This window comes from Schistocerca serialis, chromosome 2 (genome assembly GCF_023864345.2).
Source record: "Schistocerca serialis cubense isolate TAMUIC-IGC-003099 chromosome 2, iqSchSeri2.2, whole genome shotgun sequence".
Lineage (NCBI taxonomy): Eukaryota > Metazoa > Arthropoda > Insecta > Orthoptera > Acrididae > Schistocerca > Schistocerca serialis.
This window is the reverse complement of record NC_064639.1, coordinates 218,685,066-218,711,402: the sequence shown is the minus strand read 5'-3', so window position 1 is coordinate 218,711,402 and position 26,337 is coordinate 218,685,066. Positions and strand designations below refer to the sequence as shown.

At 43.7% G+C, this 26,337-nt stretch overlaps 1 protein-coding gene across 1 annotated transcript in view; it reads right to left on the bottom strand.

The window, feature by feature from the left end:
- Positions 1–26,337, bottom strand: part of LOC126456961 (leukocyte elastase inhibitor-like) — a 136,829-nt gene that overhangs the window by 4,289 nt on the left and 106,203 nt on the right. The window contains exon 8 of the mRNA XM_050092896.1: positions 6,851–6,985. Within this exon, the coding sequence (XP_049948853.1) occupies positions 6,858–6,985 (128 nt within the window). The 3' untranslated portion in view covers positions 6,851–6,857. The remainder of the gene's footprint in view (positions 1–6,850; positions 6,986–26,337) is intronic.

Genomic DNA, 26,337 nt, shown 5'->3' with positions numbered 1-26,337 from the left:
ACATTATAGTTATTACTGACAGTGTCTCTTGATTAATTCACACAAAATGTACGCACTACTAAGTCCTTCTACCCTTCAAAACAACTTGAACAGACTGGTTATTCTCACTGAGTTCCAAGAGTAAATGAACCAAACTTCGGACTGCATTTGAAACTGCTTCACCAGGAGAAAAGGATAACCACCAACTAATATAAAAACCAGACAGCGTAACATTGTATTGCAGATTCCTGGTTTGCAACCTAGGGCTAATGCCTCAGGTAGAAATCCAGATGTTTAACAAGTATGAGGTCTACTTTTCACTTAAGACATTTTAGACGAGATCCTGCACTGGTTGAACAATGAAACTGGTAGAACTGGAATAAAGTGCTCTTGAAAGAACCTATCTTTCATACGTGACATTAATGTTCTTGAACTGAAAGCTTTCATATGATTACTTGTATTCATAGCACTCTTCAAATCCAGTAATGAATCTGCAGGTAAGCTTTCCTCAGCAAATGGAACCAGCCATGATTTTTTCATGGTCCTATGACCAAGGAAAGGTTCTTTGTTTATTGACAGCTCTTCAGTTCAGCAATCCAGGTAACAGGGGAAAAAAGGATGATGCAACTGTAACAGTGTAAACATTTTTAATATATTTACTGAGAACTGTCTTCAGTGTTATTCTCCAGGTTTTACTGTGTGTATTGATGAAATGGTTTTGAATTTTGACAGTCAATGTAGGTTTTAAAAGTAAATGCAAAGAAAACCAGTAAAATATGGGTTAAAGATTATTTATATGACATACAGCAGGACCCAGTACTTATACTACACCCACATTTATTCAATGACATGCAGTGCTGAACAAAATCTCTCTGCAAGGTAACAGAAACTGAGCATTCCCACACAATTGGTACTGAAGCTCACCAGACCAATCCAAAAGATACCCTAAAATATCACTTTGAACATTTGTTCAGCTCTACTGAACTTGTCAACGAACTTCTGAAAATAGAACCAGTGTGTGGGAGCTGTGATGAAAAATAAGAAAGATACCACCACAGTTTCAACCAAGTAAGAAACATGCAGAGTAGTGTACTATTTATGGCTTCACAGAGAACATTATTTTCTTATGTACTTAAAATGTAAAAAGCAATGATTTTTCCACCCACGCACCACTCCATGACTGATGATTTGGACATATGTAAGTCAGACTTTTTTTTTTAATAATTTAACTAAAGATGGTGCTATGAGGCTAGATCAGAAGAACATGAACTACCCAGCCAGCAGAAGAGCTCATTTGCCAGAAATGGCACTATTTTTACAATTATTGATGTGGTTCCAGTGTTCTCATTCTTCACCAATTCTATTCTGATGTTTAGAAAATGGCCAAACTTGATTTTATGATAACACTTGGAAAGTTGTGGGTGTACACACATATACGTCAAAGCTCTAATGAGCTGAAAAGTCTTTCACGTGAGCTAACATTCTACTTGAGGAGAATTGTAAAGATGGATGAGGAAAGAAAGAGACCTGAACATACTGTGTTTTTTTTTTTTTTTTTTTAGAATTGTAAAATGTGCTAGTATTGCAGGCCCGAACTGAAGAGAACAAAGTATCCATGCCAGAACTGTGTGAAACTGATCTGTTTGGATGCACCAAAACAATATGTGGAAAGTGTTTTGCTGATAACTGACAACAAAACACGTGTATTTTCATAAATTTTTGATGTGTATGTCATAGATTTTTATATTTGAAAAATGTTAGCTACTGCTGTTACACATAACATTGAAACTATAAGGAAAAAACTGTAGCATATTATGCAACGAAGAAAACTATATGGTCTCTAACAAGATACCAGTTACATTACAAGATTGTGTGATACTAGTTAAGGGTTAACTGTAAAGAAGGTACTACTGAGACTATCGCTGTTCACTGTACTATCATCAACGTCTCCAGCAGGAACTTGACAAAGCCACTATTTCAGTTCTCAGCAAAGACCTGAATTTTGCTCCACCTCCATTAACACTACAAGTTGCTGAAATCACCAGTGGAGTGGAATAAGCAGTGTGTCTTCTCTCTTAGGAAGTGGCAGCTGAGATGAGGCTTGCCACCCCTGCCCCCAGAAAAAGTCCAGTATTAGCAAGGTGGGGAAACAAGAACTGGCATCACTGGAGAAGGATAAAAATTAGTTGTTTTACTGGCTGACAAGGGGAATGCAATGCTACAGTCAACCTCAATGCTACAGATTATCATAATGCTACAGATAATCGTAAGAAAGCATGTTTATTGATGGAAGACAGCGCATACTTGACTCTTAAATGAGATCCCACATTGACTCTTAACAGGACAACAGGGGAGCTACAAAATAACTCTGGCCTCTCTGATGAACTTGTGAATAATTTAAGGCCAAGTGCACCTAGGCCACCCATGTGGTATGGTTTCCTAAGACACACAAATATGGTATACCACTGAGAGCAAATGTTAGTGCTGTCGGCTCTCTTGGATAAAAGGTGGAAAGTATTTAAGTAATTGGCACCTGTAATTGGGCACATAGACACCATATTAACACACTCAGGAAGGATTTGAGTTTACTCGTGTTTCGTGCCCCGTTGGTTGCAGACGGATCATGAGATACCTTTGTTTACTACACACTGCCTGTAGACTTCATCTAGTTAGGTGTTTACACCTATAGGCAACATAGCAAATGTGATTCCTTTCATGTAGATTTTTCTTATTTGGCACTGTGAGTGTATTTTGATATTTCAAATAGTTACTATTTCCATCAAAGTTCCTCCTGCCTTTAGCAATTGTCCTATTCAGAAAATGGAAAGGAATGAATGAATCTGAAACAATTTTGGAGGCTTTTACCAACAGGCGTTCACATGTTCCTGGTGGGAATGAATATCCAGTTGACTGTGTGAAGGAAGGAATTTGTGGTTTTGAGTACAGTTCCAGTGGCATTTTTAAACCTGTAAAAAAACATAGAGTGGCTATAAAAAAACATAGAGTAGCTATGTTGTGAAGTGCAACTATTTGAAGGTCATTCTGGGGTCATTAAATTTCCAACACAAAGTGACTGTAGACTCTGTGATAAGCCTGATGCTTGGCAATTTCTTGTTTGAATTGTTTTGCAAGGAGTTGTGCACCTACCATGATCGGATCTCAGTAAAATGTAAAACTTCGCCTAATGCATTCAATTGGTCTCCCATTACACAAAGAGGCAAGAAGAAATTCCTTGGTCTAATGCTTCTAATAGGACACATAAGAAAAGACAGAAGCAAAGATTACTTGTCAACAGACCCCTAATAGCTATCCCAATATTTTCACAGACTAAGTAGCAATAGATCTGAACAGATTTTGACATTCTGCACTTTAATAACAATGCAAAATAGAACAACAGCTCTGGGAGACTCTTCACAGTTGAACCTGTGCTGGATTATTTCCTCGATAAATTCAGGACACTTTACAAACTAAAGAAACATTTGTCTTTGGAAAGGGGTGGGGGGGATGATTATTCATTGGAGAGAATACTTGTTAGGATTGTGTGTGTGAGTAACATGCCATGTCCACAATATGGATATTTATGTTGAAGAAGAGAAGAAATCTCAGCCCTCCTGGTATGTGGCACCAGTATAATTATTATAACAGTACCTCTTCTGCATAGATATTACTGAAAAACAAAATCAGTGTCTGTGGTATTATGGGGTGAACAGAGGTTCACTGCAAACTCTGAAAACTAAAGCATCAAGAGTGAAGAAAAGTGGCACAGTTTTTTGCAGAAATGTGACACTCTAGTCCTCATATGGAATTCCAGAATGATGTCACCAATTTATAAGGCCTATGTCTCATATACAGTGATGAAAAATAGAAGAACCAGAGAGGATATATTCAAGCCTGTGTGTGTGTAAATCAATACAGTGTGCATGTATAAAGAGTTGGCTGTGCAGATCAGTGCCTTTCATACTACCTGTTCTAAGAAAATTCATGAAATTGAAAAAAGTCATCCTTTTTAAATACCCGGAATCCAGAGAAGAAATACTGTATAACCAGTTTCTCCTTTTGGTGCAAAACACTGAATCCCTGACAATGATGATGGAGATTCTCCGCACCCAGGGAGAGAGATGTTCAGCCCATCCCCTAATCGAAAAGGAAGACCACCATGTAAACATCCATCTGGAAGGCTATCAGGTGAAAGGAGGTAACATAAACCAGTGTCTATTTCAAACAATGGGAAGAAGAAATTTCCTAGCCTGCAGAGTTAGTGCTGCCAGTGGAAAAAGAAGTGGAACAAGAAATATTTGCAAATTTTGTACAATTCTATTTCATTGAGATAAATGTTTTATGTAGTATAGTACATTAGAAAAGTATTAGGAACCTTTGTTCATATATAGCCTCTAACCTAAAAACAATATATGAAATAATAGTAACTGTAAAGGATAAGGTCACCTCGCCCTCGCCCAGTGGGGGCGCTGTCTTGTCACAACGTTTCGATGGGTTTTGTACCCATCACCTTAAAGCTTGAAGGTAATGGGTATGAAACTCATTTAAACATTGCAACATGATGAGGCCATCACTCAGCTGATCACCTCAGAAAATTTCGTCAGTAGTAAATATTATAACAAAGGAACAGATCAACAAATGGGCATTGCAGAATTTGTGTGATTAATGCATTTATTGTTGTGTACAATAAGACAGTGGATTATGATGATTACTTTTAAATGTGGTTTACAATTACATCACAATTATAATTTACAAAAAGTGGTACTTTACTGCATTCATTAAAAATTATTGTTTCGTGATGTGGAGAAATATTTAATGTTCAAACACTGAACGTTTAAAATAGAAATGATGCAATGTTGATGAGATGTGAATTTATTTATGGTTACATGCAAACACAAAACAGTTAGCCAAAAAAGTACTGTTTTGTGTAGTCAAATGACTGCACCAAAAGGGGATTAGAGAACCTGCAAGACAGTTACGTTGTCTGAGCTGCATGAAACTCAGGCAGCACATAATGCCTGGCCACTGTGATAAGTTGGAATAAAATATCTGGTCCTTAATGTGTTAAAGAACTCATAAATGTAAGTAGACATCACAAAGCAAATGGAGCTATGTCTAAGTGAAGTTATGTCTCCCTTCTGTATGAACGTATCAGTAGAAGATAAAACTGATGCTTGCTCATTTCTCCCCTGAAAATTGTAAAATTATTTTGACACATAAATTATTATGAAATGACTGATGGAACAGCCATGAGTTCGTCACTCTCTCCAGCCTTATCTATTTTTTTTCCAGGGAGGAATTCAAAGAACAAGTGTGAACAGTGCCTCCCTCCAAACATCCCACTTCTTCAGATATGTTGACAATACATTCTTAATCTGACTGCACGGCAGTGAGGTGCTTCAGCAGATCACTGGCCACTTGAAAAGTGTTCAGCTAAACTTAAGATTTACAACAGAGATGAAGAAGGAGGGGGAATTGCTCTTTTTAAATGTGCTGCTCGATCAGAAAGCATATGGATGACTCACCCATTCTGTGAATTGAAAACCAATGCATATGGACCTGACCTATATCTCAATGGGTGTAGTTTTTATCATGGAGCTCAGAAGATAAGTGTGCTGAATATTCTAACACACAGGGCCAGGATTATTTTGATCAAAGATCACCTCAGCTTAAAGATTAATCATTTAATGATGCTCTTCAGCAGGAATGGGTATTCTGTATGTGAAATTAGGTCAACTGTCAAGGAAACCAAAACACAATGCCACTCAAATGAGCTCGGATGAGCAACACATGGCACAGCTTCCATTTTACAGTATAACAACTAGTAACATAGGTAGAGTCTTAAACAGGCAAGGAATCAGAACATTACTTGGGGCACTGTGTACAGACTACAGCTGATCACTGTGTTGAACATCAGTGTCACCTTAAATACAGGATATATGAAAAACACACAGTGGTCAAGGACATCCTTTTAAAAATAAACACAAGATTATGTTTGGACATATGAGAACTTTTGTGTTAAAGTATTGGGACTCTGTAACTAAAAAAGAAGAGGAAATTACACTATGTGACAACAGCTTTAGAGACACCAGATATGTCCTCAGCTATGTGTGGATGGCATGAACTTGTTAAAGCAAGAGTGCAGAGGATGACTTATCTTAGTTTACCACATGATGTACATGGTGGTGATGTAAGCAATGCTGAACAGTGAGTGCAAATGTAATCTATGGAAATAAAGGATCCCATCTCAGCACATTTCATTTCTGTGACATAATGTAGCCAATCAAATGTCATTCTTGAGCATGAAAATGGGATTCTCACCAGCTTCATGACAGTCAGACTTAGTCCCTGATGATAACAATGGAAGCAATCTTTAAAAGATTGGATTTTATCTTAATTTGATGTGACAAGTTAACTGAGAATTTTTTATCCATAACCCTGGTCTGTTTGCAAGCTCAAGGAAGTAGTATTTTTCTGTTCCATTAAACTGCAATAATATATCCCACACTTCATGTTTTCATTAATACTAACATCAGCTGATAAACAAAATTCTTAAACAATTGGGGAGGGGGATACTTAGAAGTTGATCTTTGTTCACCACATAATATGACTATCTCCAGCATATAAAGTAATTATAACTTCTGTGTGACAAGTATACTATGAATAAGTCAATTGCATCATGCTAAATTCATTTTGCAGCCACACTTCCTCCTTCCTGCCAATACACACACACACACACACACACACAAACGCACACGCGCACGCGCCCACACACACACACACACACACACACACACACACTTGAAAGCATGACAGTGTAAAAATCAACAATGTTAAATTTGCAAAGTTCTATATTTTAATGCATTTTACATACCATGAAATCACAGTGTCATTACATGTCCCATGAAGAGAATGGTCCAGGTTGTTTTGTTAACTATCATAAACATGAATGGATGATCAGCCTTGAACACTTCTGGCATTGATAGAAACCGTGGCTCTAAAGACACTCCTATGAGAAAGAGAGATTCATTTTAATGTAAACCTCTTCGCTATTGTAAGTACAATTGTGATAGTATATGTAACTATAAATCCAATTGAGTTCTCCACAAGAAACAGTCATGTCTTGGGACTGGCATATACACTAAATAAAGGAAGTACTCTTTATGTATTAAAATATTGCTGCTGGCTCAAACCATGTTAACTGACACTTAGACTGACCATCTGTGAAACTGTCTATTCAGTCACAAACTGTGATGTGGTGCTGACTATGTTCATCACTATGACAGAATCCAGAGTGCATGAAGTACACCTCTTTTCTACAGCTACAAATGCATTCTGCGAACCACTATGAAATGCGATGCATGGGGTACTTTCTATTGTACAACATTGCACAGCAGGTACCATTAAATTATAAGTGTTGTAATCATGATTGAAACAGAGAGTGTGGTTTATGTAGAATTAGGTAACAATAATTAGGATAAAGGGCAAATAAAGAAAGACAGATACAGTGCATCCCACTATTTGTTTATATATATATATATATATATATATATATATATATATATATATAGTTATAATAGAGGGAAACATTCCACGTAGGAAATATATATCTAAAAACAAAGATGATGTGACTTACCAAATGAATAAAAGTCCTCAATCTTTCCTCTCCCACATCCACACCGGCTATTCAGAGCATCCTTCTACAGGCCAACCGCAAATTAGAGCAGCATGCCACCCTTCACCTCAAAAAACTATCCAATCTCCTGGTTTCCCACCTCCGGAAAGGCAACTCACTCACCCTTCACAACCTTTCCAGCAAACCTCAACCACCTCTCATTGCACACAAACCCAGTCTCTCCCATCTACTCAGTCTCCCACTTCCAGCTCCACTCCCTCCAAAACCTCAAAATTCCAAGCAACACAATCTGGCACCACAACACCCTAATTCAGTAGTTAACCTTTCCTCCAAACCTCTCTCCCAATCTGAAACCTCTGTCCTATCCAAAGGCCTCACCTTCAGCCCCACTCCCAGATTCAACCAAACAGCCCTTGTCAAAGATTTACTGTCCTACACTCGTACTCTCTGCTGGAAGTATCACTTTGCCACGAAGAAAAATGATCCTAATCCTACCCCTAATGATCCAACTCCCCAAGACACTATCCAAATTGAACCCTGCCTGGAACAGTTCCGTCCTCCGTCACAGCGGGACCCACCTCCTCTTCCTCAAAATCACCCTCTCCAAACCTTCCAGGAATTTCTGACTTCCAGCCTTGCCTCTCAATCCTTCTTAAAAAACCTTAATCCTACTCCCAACATCACCACTGCTGAAGCCCAGGCTATCCGTGATCTGAAGGCTGACCGGTCCATCATTATTCTTCCGGCGGACAAGGGTTCCATGACCGTGGTACTTGATCGTCGGGAGTATGTGGCTGAGGGACTGCGTCAGCTTTCAGACAACACCACATACAAAGTTTGCCAAGGTAATCCCATTCCTGATGTCCAGGCGGAGCTTCAGGGAATCCTCAGAACCTTAGGCCCCCTACAAAACCTTTCACCTGACTCCATCAACCTCCTGACCCCACCGACACCCCGCACCCCTACCTTCTACCTTCTTCCTAAAATTCACAAACCCAATCATCCTGGCCGTCCCATTGTAGCTGGTTACCAAGCCCCCACAGAACGTATCTCTGCCTACGTAGATCAACACCTTCAACCCATTACGTGCAGTCTCCCATCCTTCATCAAAGACACCAACCACTTTCTCGAACGCCTGGAATCCTTACCCAATCCGTTACCCCCAGAAACCATCCTTGTAACCATTGATGCCACTTCCTTATACACAAATATCCCGCACGTCCAGGGCCTCGCTGCGATGGAGCACTTCCTTTCACGCCGATCACCTGCCACCCTACCTAAAACCTCTTTCCTCATTACCTTAGCCAGCTTCATCCTGACCCACAACTTCTTCACTTTTGAAGGCCAGACATACCAGCAATTAAAGGGAACAGCCATGGGTACCAGGATGGCCCCTTCGTACGCCAACCTATTCATGGGTCGCTTAGAGGAAGCCTTCTTGGTTACCCAGGCCTGCCAACCCAAAGTTTGGTACAGATTTATTGATGACATCTTCATGATCTGGACTCACAGTGAAGAAGAACTCCAGAATTTCCTCTCCAACCTCAACTCCTTTGGTTCCATCAGATTCACCTGGTCCTACTCCAAATCCCATGCCACTTTCCTTGATGTTGACCTCCACCTGTCCAATGGCCAGCTTCACACGTCCGTCCACATCAAACCCACCAACAAGCAACAGTACCTCCATTACGACAGCTGCCACCCATTCCACATCAAACGGTCCCTTCCCTACAGCCTAGGTCTTCGTGGCAAACGAATCTGCTCCAGTCCGGAATCCCTGAAGCATTACACCAACAACCTGACAACAGCTTTCGCATCCCGCAACTACCCTCCCGACCTGGTACAGAAGCAAATAACCAGAGCAACTTCCTCATCCTCTCAAACCCAGAACCTCCCACAGAAGAACCACAAAAGTGCCCCACTTGTGACAGGATACTTTCCGGGACTGGATCAGATTCTGAATGTGGCTCTCCAGCAGGGATACGACTTCCTAAAATCCTGCCCAGAAATGAGATCCATCCTTCATGAAATCCTCCCCACTCCACCAAGAGTGTCTTTCCGCCGTCCACCTAACCTTCGTAACCTCTTAGTTCATCCCTATGAAATCCCCAAACCACCTTCCCTACCCTCTGGTTCCTACCCTTGTAACCGCCCCCGGTGTAAAACCTGTCCCATGCACCCTCCTCCCACCACCTACTCCAGTCCTGTAACCCGGAAGGTGTACACGATCAAAGGCAGAGCCACGTGTGAAAGCACCCACGTGATCTACCAACTGACCTGCCTACACTGTGACGCATTCTATGTGGGAATGACCAGCAACAAACTGTCCATTCGCATGAATGGACACAGGCAGACAGTGTTTGTTGGTAATGAGGATCACCCTGTGGCTAAACATGCTTTGATGCACGGCCAGCACATCTTGGCACAGTGTTACACCGTCCGGGTTATCTGGATACTTCCCACTAACACCAACCTATCCGAACTCCGGAGATGGGAACTTGCTCTTCAATATATCCTCTCTTCCCGTTATCCACCAGGCCTCAATCTCCGCTAATTTCAAGTTGCCGCCACTCATACCTCACCTGTCATTCAACAACATCTTTGCCTCTGCGCTTCTGCCTCGACTGACATCTCTGCCCAAACTCTTTGTCTTTAAATATGTCTGCTTGTGTCTGTATATGTGTGGATGGATATGTGTCTGTGTGCGAGTGTATACCCGTCCCTTTTTTTTTTTTTTTTTTTTCCCCCCTAAGGTAAGTCTTTCAGCTCCCGGGATTGGAATGACTCCTTACCCTCTCCCTTAAAACCCACTTCCTTTCGTCTTTCCCTCTCCTTCCCTCTTTCCTGATGAGGCAACAGTTTGTTGAAACCATCCTTGTAACCATTGATGCCACGTCCTTATACACAAATATTCCGCACGTCCAGGGCCTCGCTGCGATGGAGCATTTCCTTTCACGCCGATCACCTGCCACCCTACCTAAAACCTCTTTCCTCATTACCTTAGCCAGCTTCATCCTGACCCACAACTTCTTCACTTTTGAGGGCCAGACATACCAACAATTAAAGGGAACAGCCATGGGCACCAGGATGGCCCCCTCGTACGCCAACCTATTCATGGGTCGCTTAGAGGAAGCCTTCTTGGTTACCCAAGTCTGCCAACCCAAAGTTTGGTACAGATTTATTGATGACATCTTCATGATCTGGACTCACAGTGAAGAAGAACTCCAGAACTTCCTCTCCAACCTCAACTCCTTTGGTTCCATCAGTTTCACCTGGTCCTACTCCAAATCCCATGCCACTTTCCTTGACGTTGACCTCCACCTGTCCAATGGCCAACTTCACACGTCCGTCCACATCAAACCCACCAACAAGCAACAGTACCTCCATTATGACAGCTGCCACCCATTCCACATCAAACGGTCCCTTCCCTACAGCCTAGGTCTTCGTGGCAAACGAATCTGCTCCAGTCCGGAATCCCTGAATCATTACACCAACAACCTGAAAACAGCTTTCGCATCCCGCAACTACCCTCCCGACCTGGTACAGAAGCAAATAACCAGAGCCACTTCCTCGTCCCCTCAAACCCAGAATCCCCCACAGAAGAACCACAAAAGTGCCCCACTTGTGACAGGATACTTTCCGGGACTGGACCAGACTCTGAATGTGGCTCTCCAGCAGGGATACGACTTCCTCAAATCCTGCCCTGAAATGAGATCCATCCTTCATGAAATCCTCCCCACTCCGCCAAGAGTGTCTTTCCGCCGTCCACCTAACCTTCGTAACCTGTTAGTTCATCCCTATGAAATCCCCAAACCACCTTCCCTACCCTCTGGCTCCTATCCTTGTAACCGCCCCCGATGCAAAACCTGTCCCATGCACCCTCCCACCACCACCTACTCCAGTCCTGTAACCCGGAAGGTGTACACGATCAGAGGCAGAGCCACGTGTGAAAGCACCCACGTGATTTACCAACTGACCTGCCTACACTGTGATGCATTCTATGTGGGAATGACCAGCAACAAACTGTCCATTCGCATGAATGGACACAGGCAGACAGTGTTTGTTGGTAATGAGGATCACCCTGTGGCTAAACATGCCTTGGTGCACAGCCAGCACATCTTGGCACAGTGTTACACCGTCCGGGTTATCTGGATACTTCCCACCAACACCAACCTATCCGAACTCCGGAGATGGGAACTTGCCCTTCAGTATATCCTCTCTTCTCGTCATCCGCCAGGCCTCAATCTCCGCTAATTTCAAGTTGCCGCCACTCATACCTCACCTGTCTTTCAACAACTTCTTTGCCTCTACACTTCTGCCTCGACTGACACTCTGCCCAAACTCTTTGTCTTTAAATATGTCTGCTTGTGTCTGTATGTGTGGATGGATACGTGCGTGTGTGCGAGTGTATACCTGTCCTTTTTTCCCCCTAAGGTAAGTCTTTCCGCTCCCGGGATTGGAATGACTCCTTACCCTCTCCCTTAAAACCCACTTCCTTTCGTCTTCCCCTCTCCTTCCCTCTTTCCTGATGAGGCAACAGTTTGTTGCGAAAGCTTGAATTTTGTGTGTGTGTTTGTGTTTGTTTGTGTATCTATCGACCTGCCAGCGCTTTTGTTCGGTAAGTCACCTCATCTTTGTTTTTATATATATATATATAAAAACAAAGATGAGGTGACTTACCGAACAAAAGCGCTGGCAGGTCGATAGACACACAAACAAACACAAACATACACACAAAATTCAAGCTTTCGCAACAAACTGTTGCCTCATCAGGAAAGAGGGAAGGAGAGGGGAAGACGAAAGGAAGTGGGTTTTAAGGGAGAGGGTAAGGAGTCATTCCAATCCCGGGAGCGGAAAGACTTACCTTAGGGGGAAAAAAGGACAGGTATGCACTCGCACACACGCACGTATCCATCCACACATACAGACACAAGCAGACATATATATATATATATATATGGTTTAGCAACAACTCTTTCATTGTAATTAAATTTAACATAGCACCCATTAGTGTTCTACATCTATCACTGCCCCACCAATATCTTCAGTCTTAGTGTTTTTTCACTAGCCATTTGGGGAAACACTGAACAGTGAAGATGAACTCTCAATCACCTACTTCAAATTGATAGGATGAAAAATAATGTTAGTCAGTGGGCACAACTACTTGAGTCACTAGAACTCATTTCAACACCTGACAGAGGTACTGCCTAGAAACAGCTGATTGTTATTTGTTGTCCAATTGATTGATTAATTTTTTAAAAACAGTAATTCCTTTGTGAGACTATTGAGGTACAGTTTTCAGTTCCAATTACGTTCATAGTCACCCATAATAATCAAAACACTGAATTATTAGCATGCAACTTTCAATGAGTAATATGTATCAAATATAATTACACATTAGAAACAAACACTCATTATGGGTAATAGTCACATGTATTGGAATAAGTTCTCGTAAGATTATTTGTAAATAAAAAATGTAACTACACTCCTGGAAATGGAAAAAAGAACACATTGACACCGGTGTGTCAGACCCACCATACTTGCTCCGGACACTGCGAGAGGGCTGTACAAGCAATGATCACACGCCTGGCACAGCGGACACACCAGGAACCGCGGTGTTGGCCGTCGAATGGCGCTAGCTGCGCAGCATTTGTGCACCGCCGCCGTCAGTGTCAGCCAGTTTGCCGTGGCATACGGAGCTCCATCGCAGTCTTTAACACTGGTAGCATGCCGCGACAGCGTGGACGTGAACCGTATGTGCAGTTGACGGACTTTGAGCGAGGGCGTATAGTGGGCATGCGGGAGGCCGGGTGGACGTACCGCCGAATTGCTCAACACGTGGGGCGTGAGGTCTCCACAGTACATCGATGTTGTCGCCAGTGGTCGGCGGAAGGTGCACGTGCCCGTCGACCTGGGACCGGACCGCAGCGACGCACGGATGCACGCCAAGACCGTAGGATCCTATGCAGTGCTGTAGGGGACCGCACCGCCACTTCCCAGCAAATTAGGGACACTGTTGCTCCTGGGGTATCGGCGAGGACCATTCGCAACCGTCTCCATGAAGCTGGGCTACGGTCCCGCACACCGTTAGGCCGTCTTCCGCTCACGCCCCAACACCGTGCAGCCCGCCTCCAGTGGTGTCGCGACAGGCGTGAATGGAGGGACGAATGGAGACGTGTCGTCTTCAGCGATGAGAGTCGCTTCTGCCTTGGTGCCAATGATGGTCGTATGCGTGTTTGGCGCCGTGCAGGTGAGCGCCACAATCAGGACTGCATACGACCAAGGCACACAGAGCCAACACCCGGCATCATGGTGTGGGGAGCGATCTCCTACACTGGCCGTACACCACTGGTGATCGTCGAGGGGACACTGAATAGTGCACGGTACATCCAAACCGTCATCGAACCCATCGTTCTACCATTCCTAGACCGGCAAGGGAACTTGCTGTTCCAACAGGACAATGCACGTCCGCATGTATCCCGTGCCACCCAACGTGCTCTAGAAGGTGTAAGTCAACTACCCTGGCCAGCAAGATCTCCGGATCTGTCCCCCATTGAGCATGTTTGGGACTGGATGAAGCGTCGTCTCACGCGGTCTGCACGTCCAGCACGAACGCTGGTCCAACTGAGGCGCCAGGTGGAAATGGCATGGCAAGCCGTTCCACAGGACTACATCCAGCATCTCTACGATCGTTTCCATGGGAGAATAGCAGCCTGCATTGCTGCGAAAGGTGGATATACACTGTACTAGTGCCGACATTGTGCATGCTCTGTTGCCTGTGTCTGTGTGCCTGTGGTTCTGTCAGTGTGATCATGTGATGTATCTGACCCCAGGAATGTGTCAATAAAGTTTCCCCTTCCCGGGACAATGAATTCACGGTGTTCTTATTTCAATTTCCAGGAGTGTATAACTGTTTCTACAGCATCTGTTTATGGGCTTTAGAATAATTGTGTGCCATATGTCATGAAAGTGCCATTTTCATGAGTTACATTGTACTTTGAGTTAAAAATGTGCAACAAATTGTCAAAAATAACTACTGTTTCATTGCTCCTAAAGTGATCACACCTTTCATGCTTTTTAGGTAAAATTTATAATTGCCAAGTTTCCAGGTTTGCAGCTGAGTTAAAATGACCAATTTCTTTCACAATATTTTTACAATTTTCCTTTTTGTCTTCACTGCTGTCTGTCTGGATTCCTAATCAGAAGTGATCACTTCATGGCTCTTTTCTTCTTCTTCAAAACAGTTGAATGAATATGTAAGCCAATGTTTAAATATCAACATTACACTGTATTACTGCACATTTCAATAAAAAAACTTTCTATAAAACATAAAAAATGAACTACAGCCATTACAAACTGCTTCTTTATGCTTACAGTTACAATGTTAATGTGATTTTTATCGACAGCATTAGTTGTTTCTTCTTCTGCTGCTATTCCTCCTGCATCATCATCTTCAAAGCGTAAACAACAACAAATCAAACAGTTATTCAATAAGTACGATCAACACTACTTTGAAGAAAGGTCCTTTTCAGTTATACTATATGTTGCTTTTGCCCTTCTACCATGTACTTTGTTAGTAAACTTATCAAAGGAAAACAAATGGCTACATATTATGGGAGAGGAGCCTTTTTATGCTGAAATGCAAATTGGGATCCACAGTCTACATAATGCATACACTGATGAGCTAAAACATTATGACCACCTGCTTAATAGCTTGTTTGTCTACCTCTGGAATGAAATACATCACTGATCTGCATATCAGGGATCCAACAGCTTGTTGGTAGGTTTGTGGAAGTATGTCTACGCACAGGTCATGTAATTACATAAATAACGGTCCAAAAGACCATTGTAGCATGGCTCTTGCTCTGAGAGACAGATAATTACACTGCAGAAAGATGACATCATCATCATCAGGGAAGACTTCAAGCATGAAGGGATGCAGTTGGTTCGCAGCTGTCAACGTGTCATCGATTACTACCACAGGTCCCATCCAAGTGGAGGAGAATGACTCACATAGCATAATCAGGGTTGCCACAAGTTCTGGAGATCAGGGAATGTCAGGGAATTTTGAATGTGTCAGGGAAATACCAGGGAAACTTGGGAAAAATAGAACTGGAAAAATCTTGTTTTTGTCTCAGTAGATGAAATGGTTAATCCAGGATGGAACGTAACAATATTATGGAAAGGAAAGTTGCTACTCACCATATATGGGAGATGCTGAGTCGCAAATAGGCACAACAAAAAAGACTGTCACAAATAAAGCTTTCGGCCAGTAACAGTAAGGCCTTCATCATAAACAAACACACACACACACACACACACACACACACACACACACACACACACATACATTCACACGTGCAGTCTCAGGGTACTGAGCCCACACACTGCGAGCAGCAGCACCAGTGAATGATGGGAGTGGCGACAGGATAGGAGTAAGGGGGAGGCCGGGGTGGGGAGGGGGAGGGATAATAAGGTAGGGGTGGTGGACAGTGAAGTGCTGCAGGTTAGATGGAAGGTAGGCGAGAGGTTGGGGGGGGGGGGGGGGGGGGAGGAGAGGGTAGTGGAAAAGGAGAGAAGTAAAAAGACTGGGTGTGATGGTGGGGCTGGAAGAGGAACAAGGAAGGTGCTGGATATGTGAGGACCTTCCTTAGTCATTGTCCTCACCCATCAAGCCCTTTCCCCATTCTCATTCCAGCGTCATTCCACCATCATACTCAGTCTATTTACTTCTCTCTTTTTCTGCTACTCCCTTCTTACCCCCCACCCAGTCGCCAATCCAATCATGCACTGGTGCCACAGCTCGCAGTGTGACTTCAGTTACCTGAGACTGCAGTCGTGTGTGTGTGTGTGTGTGTGTGTGGGGGGGGGGGGGGGGGGGGGGCGTGTGGGTCTGTCATCTATTTTTGATGAAGGTCTTACTGGCCAAAAGCTTTATTTGTGACAATCTTTTTGTTGTGACTCTGCATCTCCGCTATATGGTCAGTAGCAACTTTCCCTTTCATAATATTGTTAGATGAAATGGTTTGTTCACTGAGATGTCATCCATCGTCGCTGGCTGGGTGCAGCTGAGTACGTGTGCAACTTCCCTACTCCCTCATTTCTACTGCATCTCCCCTTTGTACCACTGCCTTCAGCTTGCAGTCCATGCTGCCACCACTTCTTGCCACTAGCCTAACAGCTACCAACGAGAGGCTGGGAAGTGTGAGGAGTGGTTTGTTTGGATCTGATTTTCAAAGACTGCTGATGCAGTGGCCGGAGACGGTGTGTGAGTTGTGTCTGAGTGATTTGCGCAAGTTATCTGTTGCATGTATTGATCACTGTGGTCTCATTTCATCAGCATGGTGTCTGTGACATGTGAATGGCTGGCCACACCATTGGATTTCCATGATGGGCCAAAACCGCAGGCCATTTCTGTAGGTATATCTAAAAGATCAGGCCTGCCAATCTGAAGCTTGTCATTTCCCAGTAAGGTGCAAGTCCTGCCCGTCGGATCTAGTCTCACCAATCTGTCCACAGGCTGGGTCTCTTTGTGTGTGGCATAATGCGGCAGAATTTTTGGTCTATCCATGTACCCAAGACTGCAGTGTTCCTTGGCAGGCCACGGGTGATGGATTTCAGGAATTGCAACTGCCTCACCACAAGTACATTGTACAGTGTTGTGTTGTAGCATTTTATGTGTTGTAGTACATTTTGGCACTTCAAAAGTAGTTTATACACTCCTGGAAATTGAAATAAGAACACCGTGAATTCATTGTCCCAGGAAGGGGAAACTTTATTGACACATTCCTGGGGTCAGATACATCACATGATCACACTGACAGAACCACAGGCACATAGACACAGGCAACAGAGCATGCACAATGTCGGCACTAGTACAGTGTATATCCACCTTTCGCAGCAATGCAGGCTGCTATTCTCCCATGGAGACGATCGTAGAGATGCTGGATGTAGTCCTGTGGAACGGCTTGCCATGCCATTTCCACCTGGCGCCTCAGTTGGACCAGCGTTCGTGCTGGACGTGCAGACCGCGTGAGACGACGCTTCATCCAGTCCCAAACATGCTCAACGGGGGACAGATCCGGAGATCTTGCTGGCCAGGGTAGTTGACTTACACCTTCTAGAGCACGTTGGGTGGCACGGGATACATGCGGACGCGCATTGTCCTGTTGGAACAGCAAGTTCCCTTGCCGGTCTAGGAATGGTAGAACGATGGGTTCGATGACGGTTTGGATGTACCGTGCACTATTCAGTGTCCCCTCGACGATCACCAGTGGTGTACGGCCAGTGTAGGAGATCGCTCCCCACACCATGATGCCGGGTGTTGGCCCTGTGTGCCTCGGTCGTATGCAGTCCTGATTGTGGCGCTCACCTGCACGGCGCCAAACAAGCATACGACCATCATTGGCACCAAGGCAGAAGCGACTCTCATCGCTGAAGACGACACGTCTCCATTCGTCCCTCCATTCACGCCTGTCGCGACACCACTGGAGGCGGGCTGCACGATGTTGGGGCGTGAGCGGAAGACGGCCTAACGGTGTGCGGGACCGTAGCCCAGCTTCATGGAGACGGTTGCGAATGGTCCTCGCCGATACCCCAGGAGCAACAGTGTCCCTAATTTGCTGGGAAGTGGCGGTGCGGTCCCCTACGGCACTGCATAGGATCCTACGGTCTTGGCGTGCATCCGTGCGTCGCTGCGGTCCAGTCCCAGGTCGACGGGCACGTGCACCTTCCGCCGACCACTGGCGACAACATCGATGTACTGTGGAGACCTCACGCCCCACGTGTTGAGCAATTCGGCGGTACGTCCACCCGGCCTCCCGCATGCCCACTATACGCCCTCGCTCAAAGTCCGTCAACTGCACATACGGTTCACGTCCACGCTGTCGCGGCATGCTACCAGTGTTAAAGACTGCGATGGAGCTCCGTATGCCACGGCAAACTGGCTGACACTGACGGCGGCGGTGCACAAATGCTGCGCAGCTAGCGCCATTCGACGGCCAACACCGCGGTTCCTGGTGTGTCCGCTGTGCCAGGCGTGTGATCATTGCTTGTACAGCCCTCTCGCAGTGTCCGGAGCAAGTATGGTGGGTCTGACACACCGGTGTCAATGTGTTCTTTTTTCCATTTCCAGGAGTGTATATTAGAAAGTATGGACAGTAAAAAGAAGAAAACTGTGGCAGTCACTGGCAGTTTGTATGCTATGTACTCACATATTTCTCGAAAGAAAAATCACATGATACCTGTAAATAATAGGCGTAACAGTAATAGCTGACAATAACGAACACATTAGGACCAATATTTTATTGGTGGTCACCTATAGTGTTGGTTTACACAACTCTTCCTTGCCATATACACTTCTTTCAAGAAGCCTACTTTTTTCTGAGGTTATTTCTGAAAACAGTGAAGGTATTTAAAATCTGTCTTGCACCTCCAAGGAAATGTGTATTATTGTCAGCAAACGTGTTTCATTTTATTGAAATAAAATAACAACAGCGGTCTTTATGAAACGCACATACGATTTGGCTTGCTTTCCCCATCAAAAAACAGTTCATTACAAAAGATTTTGATACCAGTACTTAAGATTTTTGCTCACACGAGGGAGAAATACAGAAGTCTTTACATATTTTTCAGATCTCAAAATCTGTCAGGAAAAAATGATAAAACCTGTCTGGAAATCAGTGAAATATCAGGGAATTTCACTTGGGGGAAACTTCTGGCAACCCTGATATTACAGCTCCCACCAGCCTGTGTACATGGTGTGCTGTACATTTCAAGCTGCTACTTACTTCAATGAAGGCTTCTGTGGAGACGACCATCGACCTAGTGTAGTGATTCACCTGAAGAGCTGACACGTTTCCATTGATCAACAGTCGAATCCCAATGGTCCCGTGCCCACTGCAATTGTAATTGATGATATCAATGGGTCAGCATGTGAAAATGTAGGGGTGGTCTGCTGCTGAGCTCCATGTTCAAAAATGTACAGTGGACGGTGTGCTCTGAAACACTTGTGCAGGCACCAGCATTGTGCTCTTTTGGCAGAGATGCTACACATCACCATCTATCCTATTTAACAGAACAGACAAGCCTTGAAACCTCACATTCTTTGAAGAGCCGTGGACATCCAACCATTTCGCGCCTACTGGTGATGTCCACTATCTTCACCATTTTTGAGATGCTCATTCACAGACTCCGCCTAAAAATAATCTCCGCTACTGTGTCACATGCTTGCAATGCCACCAGACAGCACCCAATGTCCCGGTGTGCATTGGTCATAATGTTTTGGCTGATCAGTGTATACAGAAGGTACTGCTGAACAGCAGTACTCTTAGCTAATTTTTAAATTTCTGGTGACAGCGAACAGTCTGTCCTATCTTCATAGCCAATTTGTTTTAGATAGCTGGACCAGAAGAGATAACTTCATAAAAATAAAGACAGATACATGGCATCTCATTATTCATTTTACTTTATTGTTCATATATGCAAATTACACTCTAAGAAGAAGAAACAATGACACACCATGAAGGAATTATCTGAATGACGCAGAAATTGGTAGGTGTGAAGTACACATAAAGCCAAACAAATGATTAAAGTTTCAGAAAAATTGGATGATTTATTCTAGAAAAAGAACTTCACAAACTGACCAAGTCACTAATGTATTTGTATTTGTCCACCTCTGGTCGTTATGCGAACAGTTATTCAGCTTGGCATTGATTGATAGTTATTGGATGTCCACATGAGGGCTATCGAGCTAAATTCTGCCAAATTCGTGCTTAGATCATCAAAATCCCCGAACTAATTGATGGCCCTATCCATAATGCTCCAAATATTCTAAATTGGGAAGTGATCTGGCAACCTTGCTGGCCAAGGTAGTGTCTACCAAGGGCCAAGGTAGGGTCTAGTAAGAACAAAACAAGCAGTAGAAACTCTCACAGTGTGAAGTGGACATTATCTTGTTGAAATGTAAGCCCACGATGACTTGCCGTGAAGGGCAACAAAAAAGGATGTAGAGTATCATCTACATAATGTTGGATGATTTATTCTAGAAAAAGAACTTCACAAACTGACCAAGTCACTAATGTATTTGTCCACCTCTGGTCGTTATGCGAACAGTTATTCAGCTTGGCATCTGTAAGGGTGCTGTAAGAGGTCCTGTTATCAAAAGAAATGGCACTCCAGGCCATCATTCCTGGTTGTTGGGCCGTATGGCAGCAACAATCAGGTTGGTATCCCACCACTGTCTGGGACATCTCCATACACACTTTCACTGGTCACTGGGGGCTCAGTTTGAAGTGGAACTCATCACTGAAGACAATTCCACTCAAGTGAATAAGATTCCAGGCTGAAGATGTGTGTGTCTTCATGTTTGCCAAACCCTAGTTTGCCCAGCAAGGGTGTATGATCTTTCCCCACTTGAGAAAGTTTGGGGCATTATGGGAAGGGCCCCCCAACAGGATTTTGATGCTCCAATGGGCCATCTGGACACAACTTGGCAAGATATCCCTCAGTAGGACATCCAACTACTCTAGAAATTAATGCCACCCCAAATAACTGCTTGGCCAATGTGTTACTGACTTGCTCAGTTTGTGAAGCTCTTTCTCTTGAATCAGTCATCCAGTTTTTATGAGACTGTAATCATCTGTTTGTCTGTACATGTATATCACATTTACCAATTTCCATACCATTTGGATAATTCATTTGTGGTGTGTGTGTGTGTGTGTGTGTGTGTGTGTGAGAGAGAGAGAGAGAGAGAGAGAGAGAGAGAGAGAGAGAGAGAGAGAGAGAAATTTGTCTTAGAGTGTATGTGAAAATTTTTGAACATTTTGTGTGTTGCTTGTGCATTTTAAATTTCACTTGCCATCACTAGCATAAGAGCATGTGAGAAAAGAATAGCTGCTCATTGATGATCAACTTCCTATTTTAATCTTGTGTTGATCAATTTCTGTCAGTCACTTTATGAGTCTCTCTTCACTGTCTGTGTTATGTGGAAAGTGGACAACAGTAGCCATTTGCCAAATTTTCTGAGTGTAGACAGAAAATTGCTTACTTGGGTGTGAGGGATTTTGATGTAGAGGAAGATGGCACCAACAATGATGAGTAGGGATCCAGGTGGTAAAGGGGTGGCCCATTGTAGCTGGTTATTGTGCTCCCATAGAATGAATTTCCCCTCTTGTCCATCAACACCTGCAACCAATTGCCCGAAGCCTAGCCTCTCACATCAGAGATACTAACCACTTCTTTCAACAACTCTTGGGCGTTATGGAGGATTCAGGATCGAGTGTCTTGGCTCTGAGTCTAGCTCATGGAGATATCATCATTAAACCTGAACCAGACAATTGTTTCTTGGCCGCCGCCACCCCTTTAGCACCTGGATCCCTACTCAACACTGTTAATGCCACCTCCCTACACACGAACATTGATGATGCCCATGGCCTTGTCCCTATCAAACAGTACTTCTCAACTGACTGACTGAGGGGGAGGGGGGGGGGGGGGGTATGGGACTAAAAAGCAGTCACCAGTCCCACAATTCTAAAGTTACTTGTGTAAGATAGAGGGTTCACTAAGAGTGAGCGGATCCAGTCAGAGAGGTCAAACTATAAAGTGAGGAACTCTTCCAATGTCCTACATATTCCAGACTCATTACCTCATCCCTTACACATCTTTTCAACCATATCCAGTCACACAGCTTCACCTTTGAGGAGAAGACATACAAACAATTCTGTGACACTGCCATGGGCAAGTCCATGGCACCATCCTATGCCAACCTCTTTATGGGTCATCTAGAGGAAACTTCACTAATCTCCCAAAGCACTTGTCTGGTTCAGGTTTACTGATCATATCTCCATGATCTACACAGCCTATTCTCATTGCTCCACAACCTGAATGCCTTCTCTCCCATCTGCTTCACCTGGTCCTCCTAAATCCAACATGCCACATTCCCGGACGTCAACCTCCACCTATCTGAAGGTCCCATCCACACCTCTGTCCATATTAAACACACTAACCACCAACAGCACCTGCATTCTGTCAGCTGTCACCTCTTCCACACCAAACAATCATTCTGATACATTCTGGCCACCTGTGGACAGCATATCTGAGTGACAAGAATTCTCTCAGCTACAAAGTAACATCCTCCTCACCACCCAGTATCATCCTGGCTGGAGAAACTGAACCATATCCTTAACGAGGGCTTTGATTATCTATCACCATGCCCAGAAATGAGGACATTCTACCAAAGAAACTTCTCACCCCTCCTGAAATGGTATTCTGTTGCCCACTTAATCTACACCACATCATTGTCCATTCCCATGCCACTCCCACTCCCAACCCTTTGCCACAGGGGCCATATATTCCTGTGAAAGACATAGGCACAAGACATTCCCAAATCAACCACCCATCATTTCCCACTCCAGTTCTGCTACAGGCTTATTCTACCCATCAGAGGCAGGGTCACCTGTATAAGCAGTCATGTGATGCACCAACTCTGTGCTACCACTGCACAGCTTTTTATATTAGCAAGACAACAAACAACTGTCCACCAGAATATACAGCAACTGTGGCCAAGAAAAAAGTTGACCACACAGTGGCATGATGTGCTTCTGACCGCAACATGTTCAAGTGCCATTGCTGTTACACAACCTGTGCTATCTGGATCCTTTGCTCCATCAACAGCTTCATGGATGGGAGTTATCCCAGCCACACAGCCTTCACTCCTGTAATCTTCCTGGCGTCCATCTCCACTAACCCACTCTTCTTACACAGTCTACCCAGTAGTCCTGTCACACTCTCCCAGTCCACACTTCCACGTCATCACCATGCGCCACAACTTACCAGCTCTGGTATCCACATATCACAGGGCTAGCCCACCACCTCTTCCTTCCACATTCCTAGCCAGCACACCTGCTGCCTGCCTCTGAGCTGCTAGCTATCCATTTCCAACCCCTGTTCTGGCTGCCCACCTCTTCCTCTTCCTCCCCTACCCATGCTGCACCCCACCCTGGGCCACATGCCAAACTGTAATATTCCACCTGCTAAACCGTAATCCTGGCAATGCATATCTATCTGGCACAACATAGGTGTGTGTGTGTGTGTGTGTGTGTGTGTGTGTGTGTGTGTGTGTGTGAGAGAGAGAGAGAGAGAGAGAGAGAGAGAGAGAGAGAGAGAGAGAGAGAGAGAGAGTATTTGTACTCTAGCTCGGGAAATGCTTTATTCTGATTCATTCTCCTTTGTGTGTGCGCCTGTGAACATCTCAACTCTTTACCCAAAAATCTGAGAGAGTTAATATACGACGCAACAATTTTTTAATATAAACATTTTCTTAGTATAATTATTGTAAGCTATTATTTCTGATATTACCAAAAGTCATAATTTTGATGGCTTCTTGCAAAGAAAATGTAAATAAATAAGTAAGTAAGTAAATAAATAAATGAAACAATGAAAATTCCATGTAAGAATATCAACAGATATATCCAGCCAGAATGAAACTGTGTAATGTTGAATGAAGCAGCAGTCCAGAGTGGGGTGGGGCAGTGGGAGGGATGGCAGAGTATGTATGGGTGTGAGGAGAGAAGTCAGTGCACCTTGTCAGATCATGCAGAGACTAGATGATGACGGAACAAGGCTGCCAGATGCAGGATTGGGAAACTGTGGGGGATGGGAGGGAGGAGGGACTGGTGAGCAGAAAAGGAGAGGAGCAGAGAAGTGGAATAGGCTGCTGGATGCATTGGCAGAGAGCAGTGCAGGGGATGTGACTTTGGAGTAGGTGATAGGGCAGAGGGGGCAGAAACTGTTGGGTGGAGGGTGTGGGAAAAGGAGGTTACCATAGGTTGAGGCCAGGATGATTTCAGGAACGGAGAATGTGTTGTACAGGTAACTTCCACCTGTGCACTTCAGAAAAGCTGGTGGTGGAAGAGAGGAACAAGATAGCCCGGGTTTTGAAACAGCCACTGAAATCAAGCATGTTATATTTGCCCACATGTTGTGTTGTGGCTTGGCAAGACAGCCAAGCCACTATGAGGAAGCCGAAAGGCACGTGTTTAAGCTCACGCAAGCTGGCGTGAGGTCTGGAACAGGACAAGGTAATTAATATAGCCAATAACGTACGTAGCTGCTGGAATACTTAACTTTAATCCACAATTGGTGAACATCGCTCGTGACGGTACATGTTTTACAGCATCAATAGTCACTGGTAATGGCGCCTTGCTAGGTCGTTGCAAATGACGTAGCTGAAGGCTTTGCTAACTATCGTCTCGGCAAATGAGAGCGTAATTTGTCAGTGAACCATCGCTAGCAAAGTCGGCTGTACAACTAGGGCGAGTGCTAGGAAGTGTCTCTAGACCTGCCGTGTGGCGGCGCTCGGTCTGCAATCACTGATAGTGGTGACACGCGGGTCCGACGTATACTAACGGACCGCGGCCGATTTAAAGGCTACCACCTAGCAAGTGTGGTGTCTGGCGGTGACACCACATGTTGTGCCACAGGGCAGCCCACTTTGCTCTTGGCCACAGTTTGGCGGTGGTCACTCATCCTGGTAGACAGATGGTTAGTACCCTTTTTTAGATTAGGGTCAGGAATTTGGCATCCTGTTGTAAAAGAAGATGAAACAACAGAAGAGCACCACAAGATACTTAAGTATGCACAGTGATCATGAGAGTATTAGAGAATTGAGTAATAAAGTAGGGGAGCTTCTTGTGTATCTGGAAAATTTAGAGGGCTCTGAAAAAGATAGATATACTGGGCCTATCTGAGTATCATATATCCACAGGGTTAGAGAAGTTAAATATAAAAGTTTACACTCTAGCATCTTAATCATCTGTGCCTAATATGGGAGGAGGAGGAGTTGTTATGTATTTTAAGACAGAACAAAAGTTGAAAAACACTGAAAGAATTAGATTTTGTAGCAGTCAGCACACAGAAGTATGAGCTTGTGAATTAATACTGAGAAATAGTTCACTTTGAATTGTTATTGTACACAGAACCCCAATGGACAATTTTGAACTGTTTATGAGGCATATGGATTCCGTACTGTATTATCTGGGAACGAAAAGTCTGGGTTGAAATACAAACAGTATTATGAAAAGGATAGATTGCTACTCATAGTAAAGATGACTTGTTGAATCACAGACACATATGACAAGAAGACTGTTACATATAAACTTTCAGAAAAGAGAAATCCACACACATTCACATGAGCAATCACACCTCACAAGCACAACTGCTACCTCTAGACAGTTATGAATCTTGACTAGTGCTTCACTCTTAAAGTTTTTTATAAATAATCTGGTGCAGTTCAAAAGTCACAATGATGTATGTAAGTATTATACCAGAAGAAAAAAAATCTGTTATCATTTACTCAATGATTTAAAATGTTTGGTAGGCAGCAAAGCTAAATTTGAAAAATAGCTGCAAAAGTTTATCCTTGACAACTCCTTCTATACCAAAGAAGAATTTCTGTTTTTGTTATGTACAACAAACGTGGTGGTAGGAATTACTAACTCATAACTGTATTAAAACATAAAAAAGTTGTAAATAGTCAGCACGTAGCCATATTTCCATATGAATTTGTAATGTATATGTAAAATGACTCATTCCACATCATCACAATTCATCATGCAAATGATCCATGGATCATGGAACATGAAACTTACTAACTAATGTATTGTAGTTATTCTGAAGCTCTGCCTTCCACGAAGATTCACCTTAAGAAAAAGACCTGATATGAATAA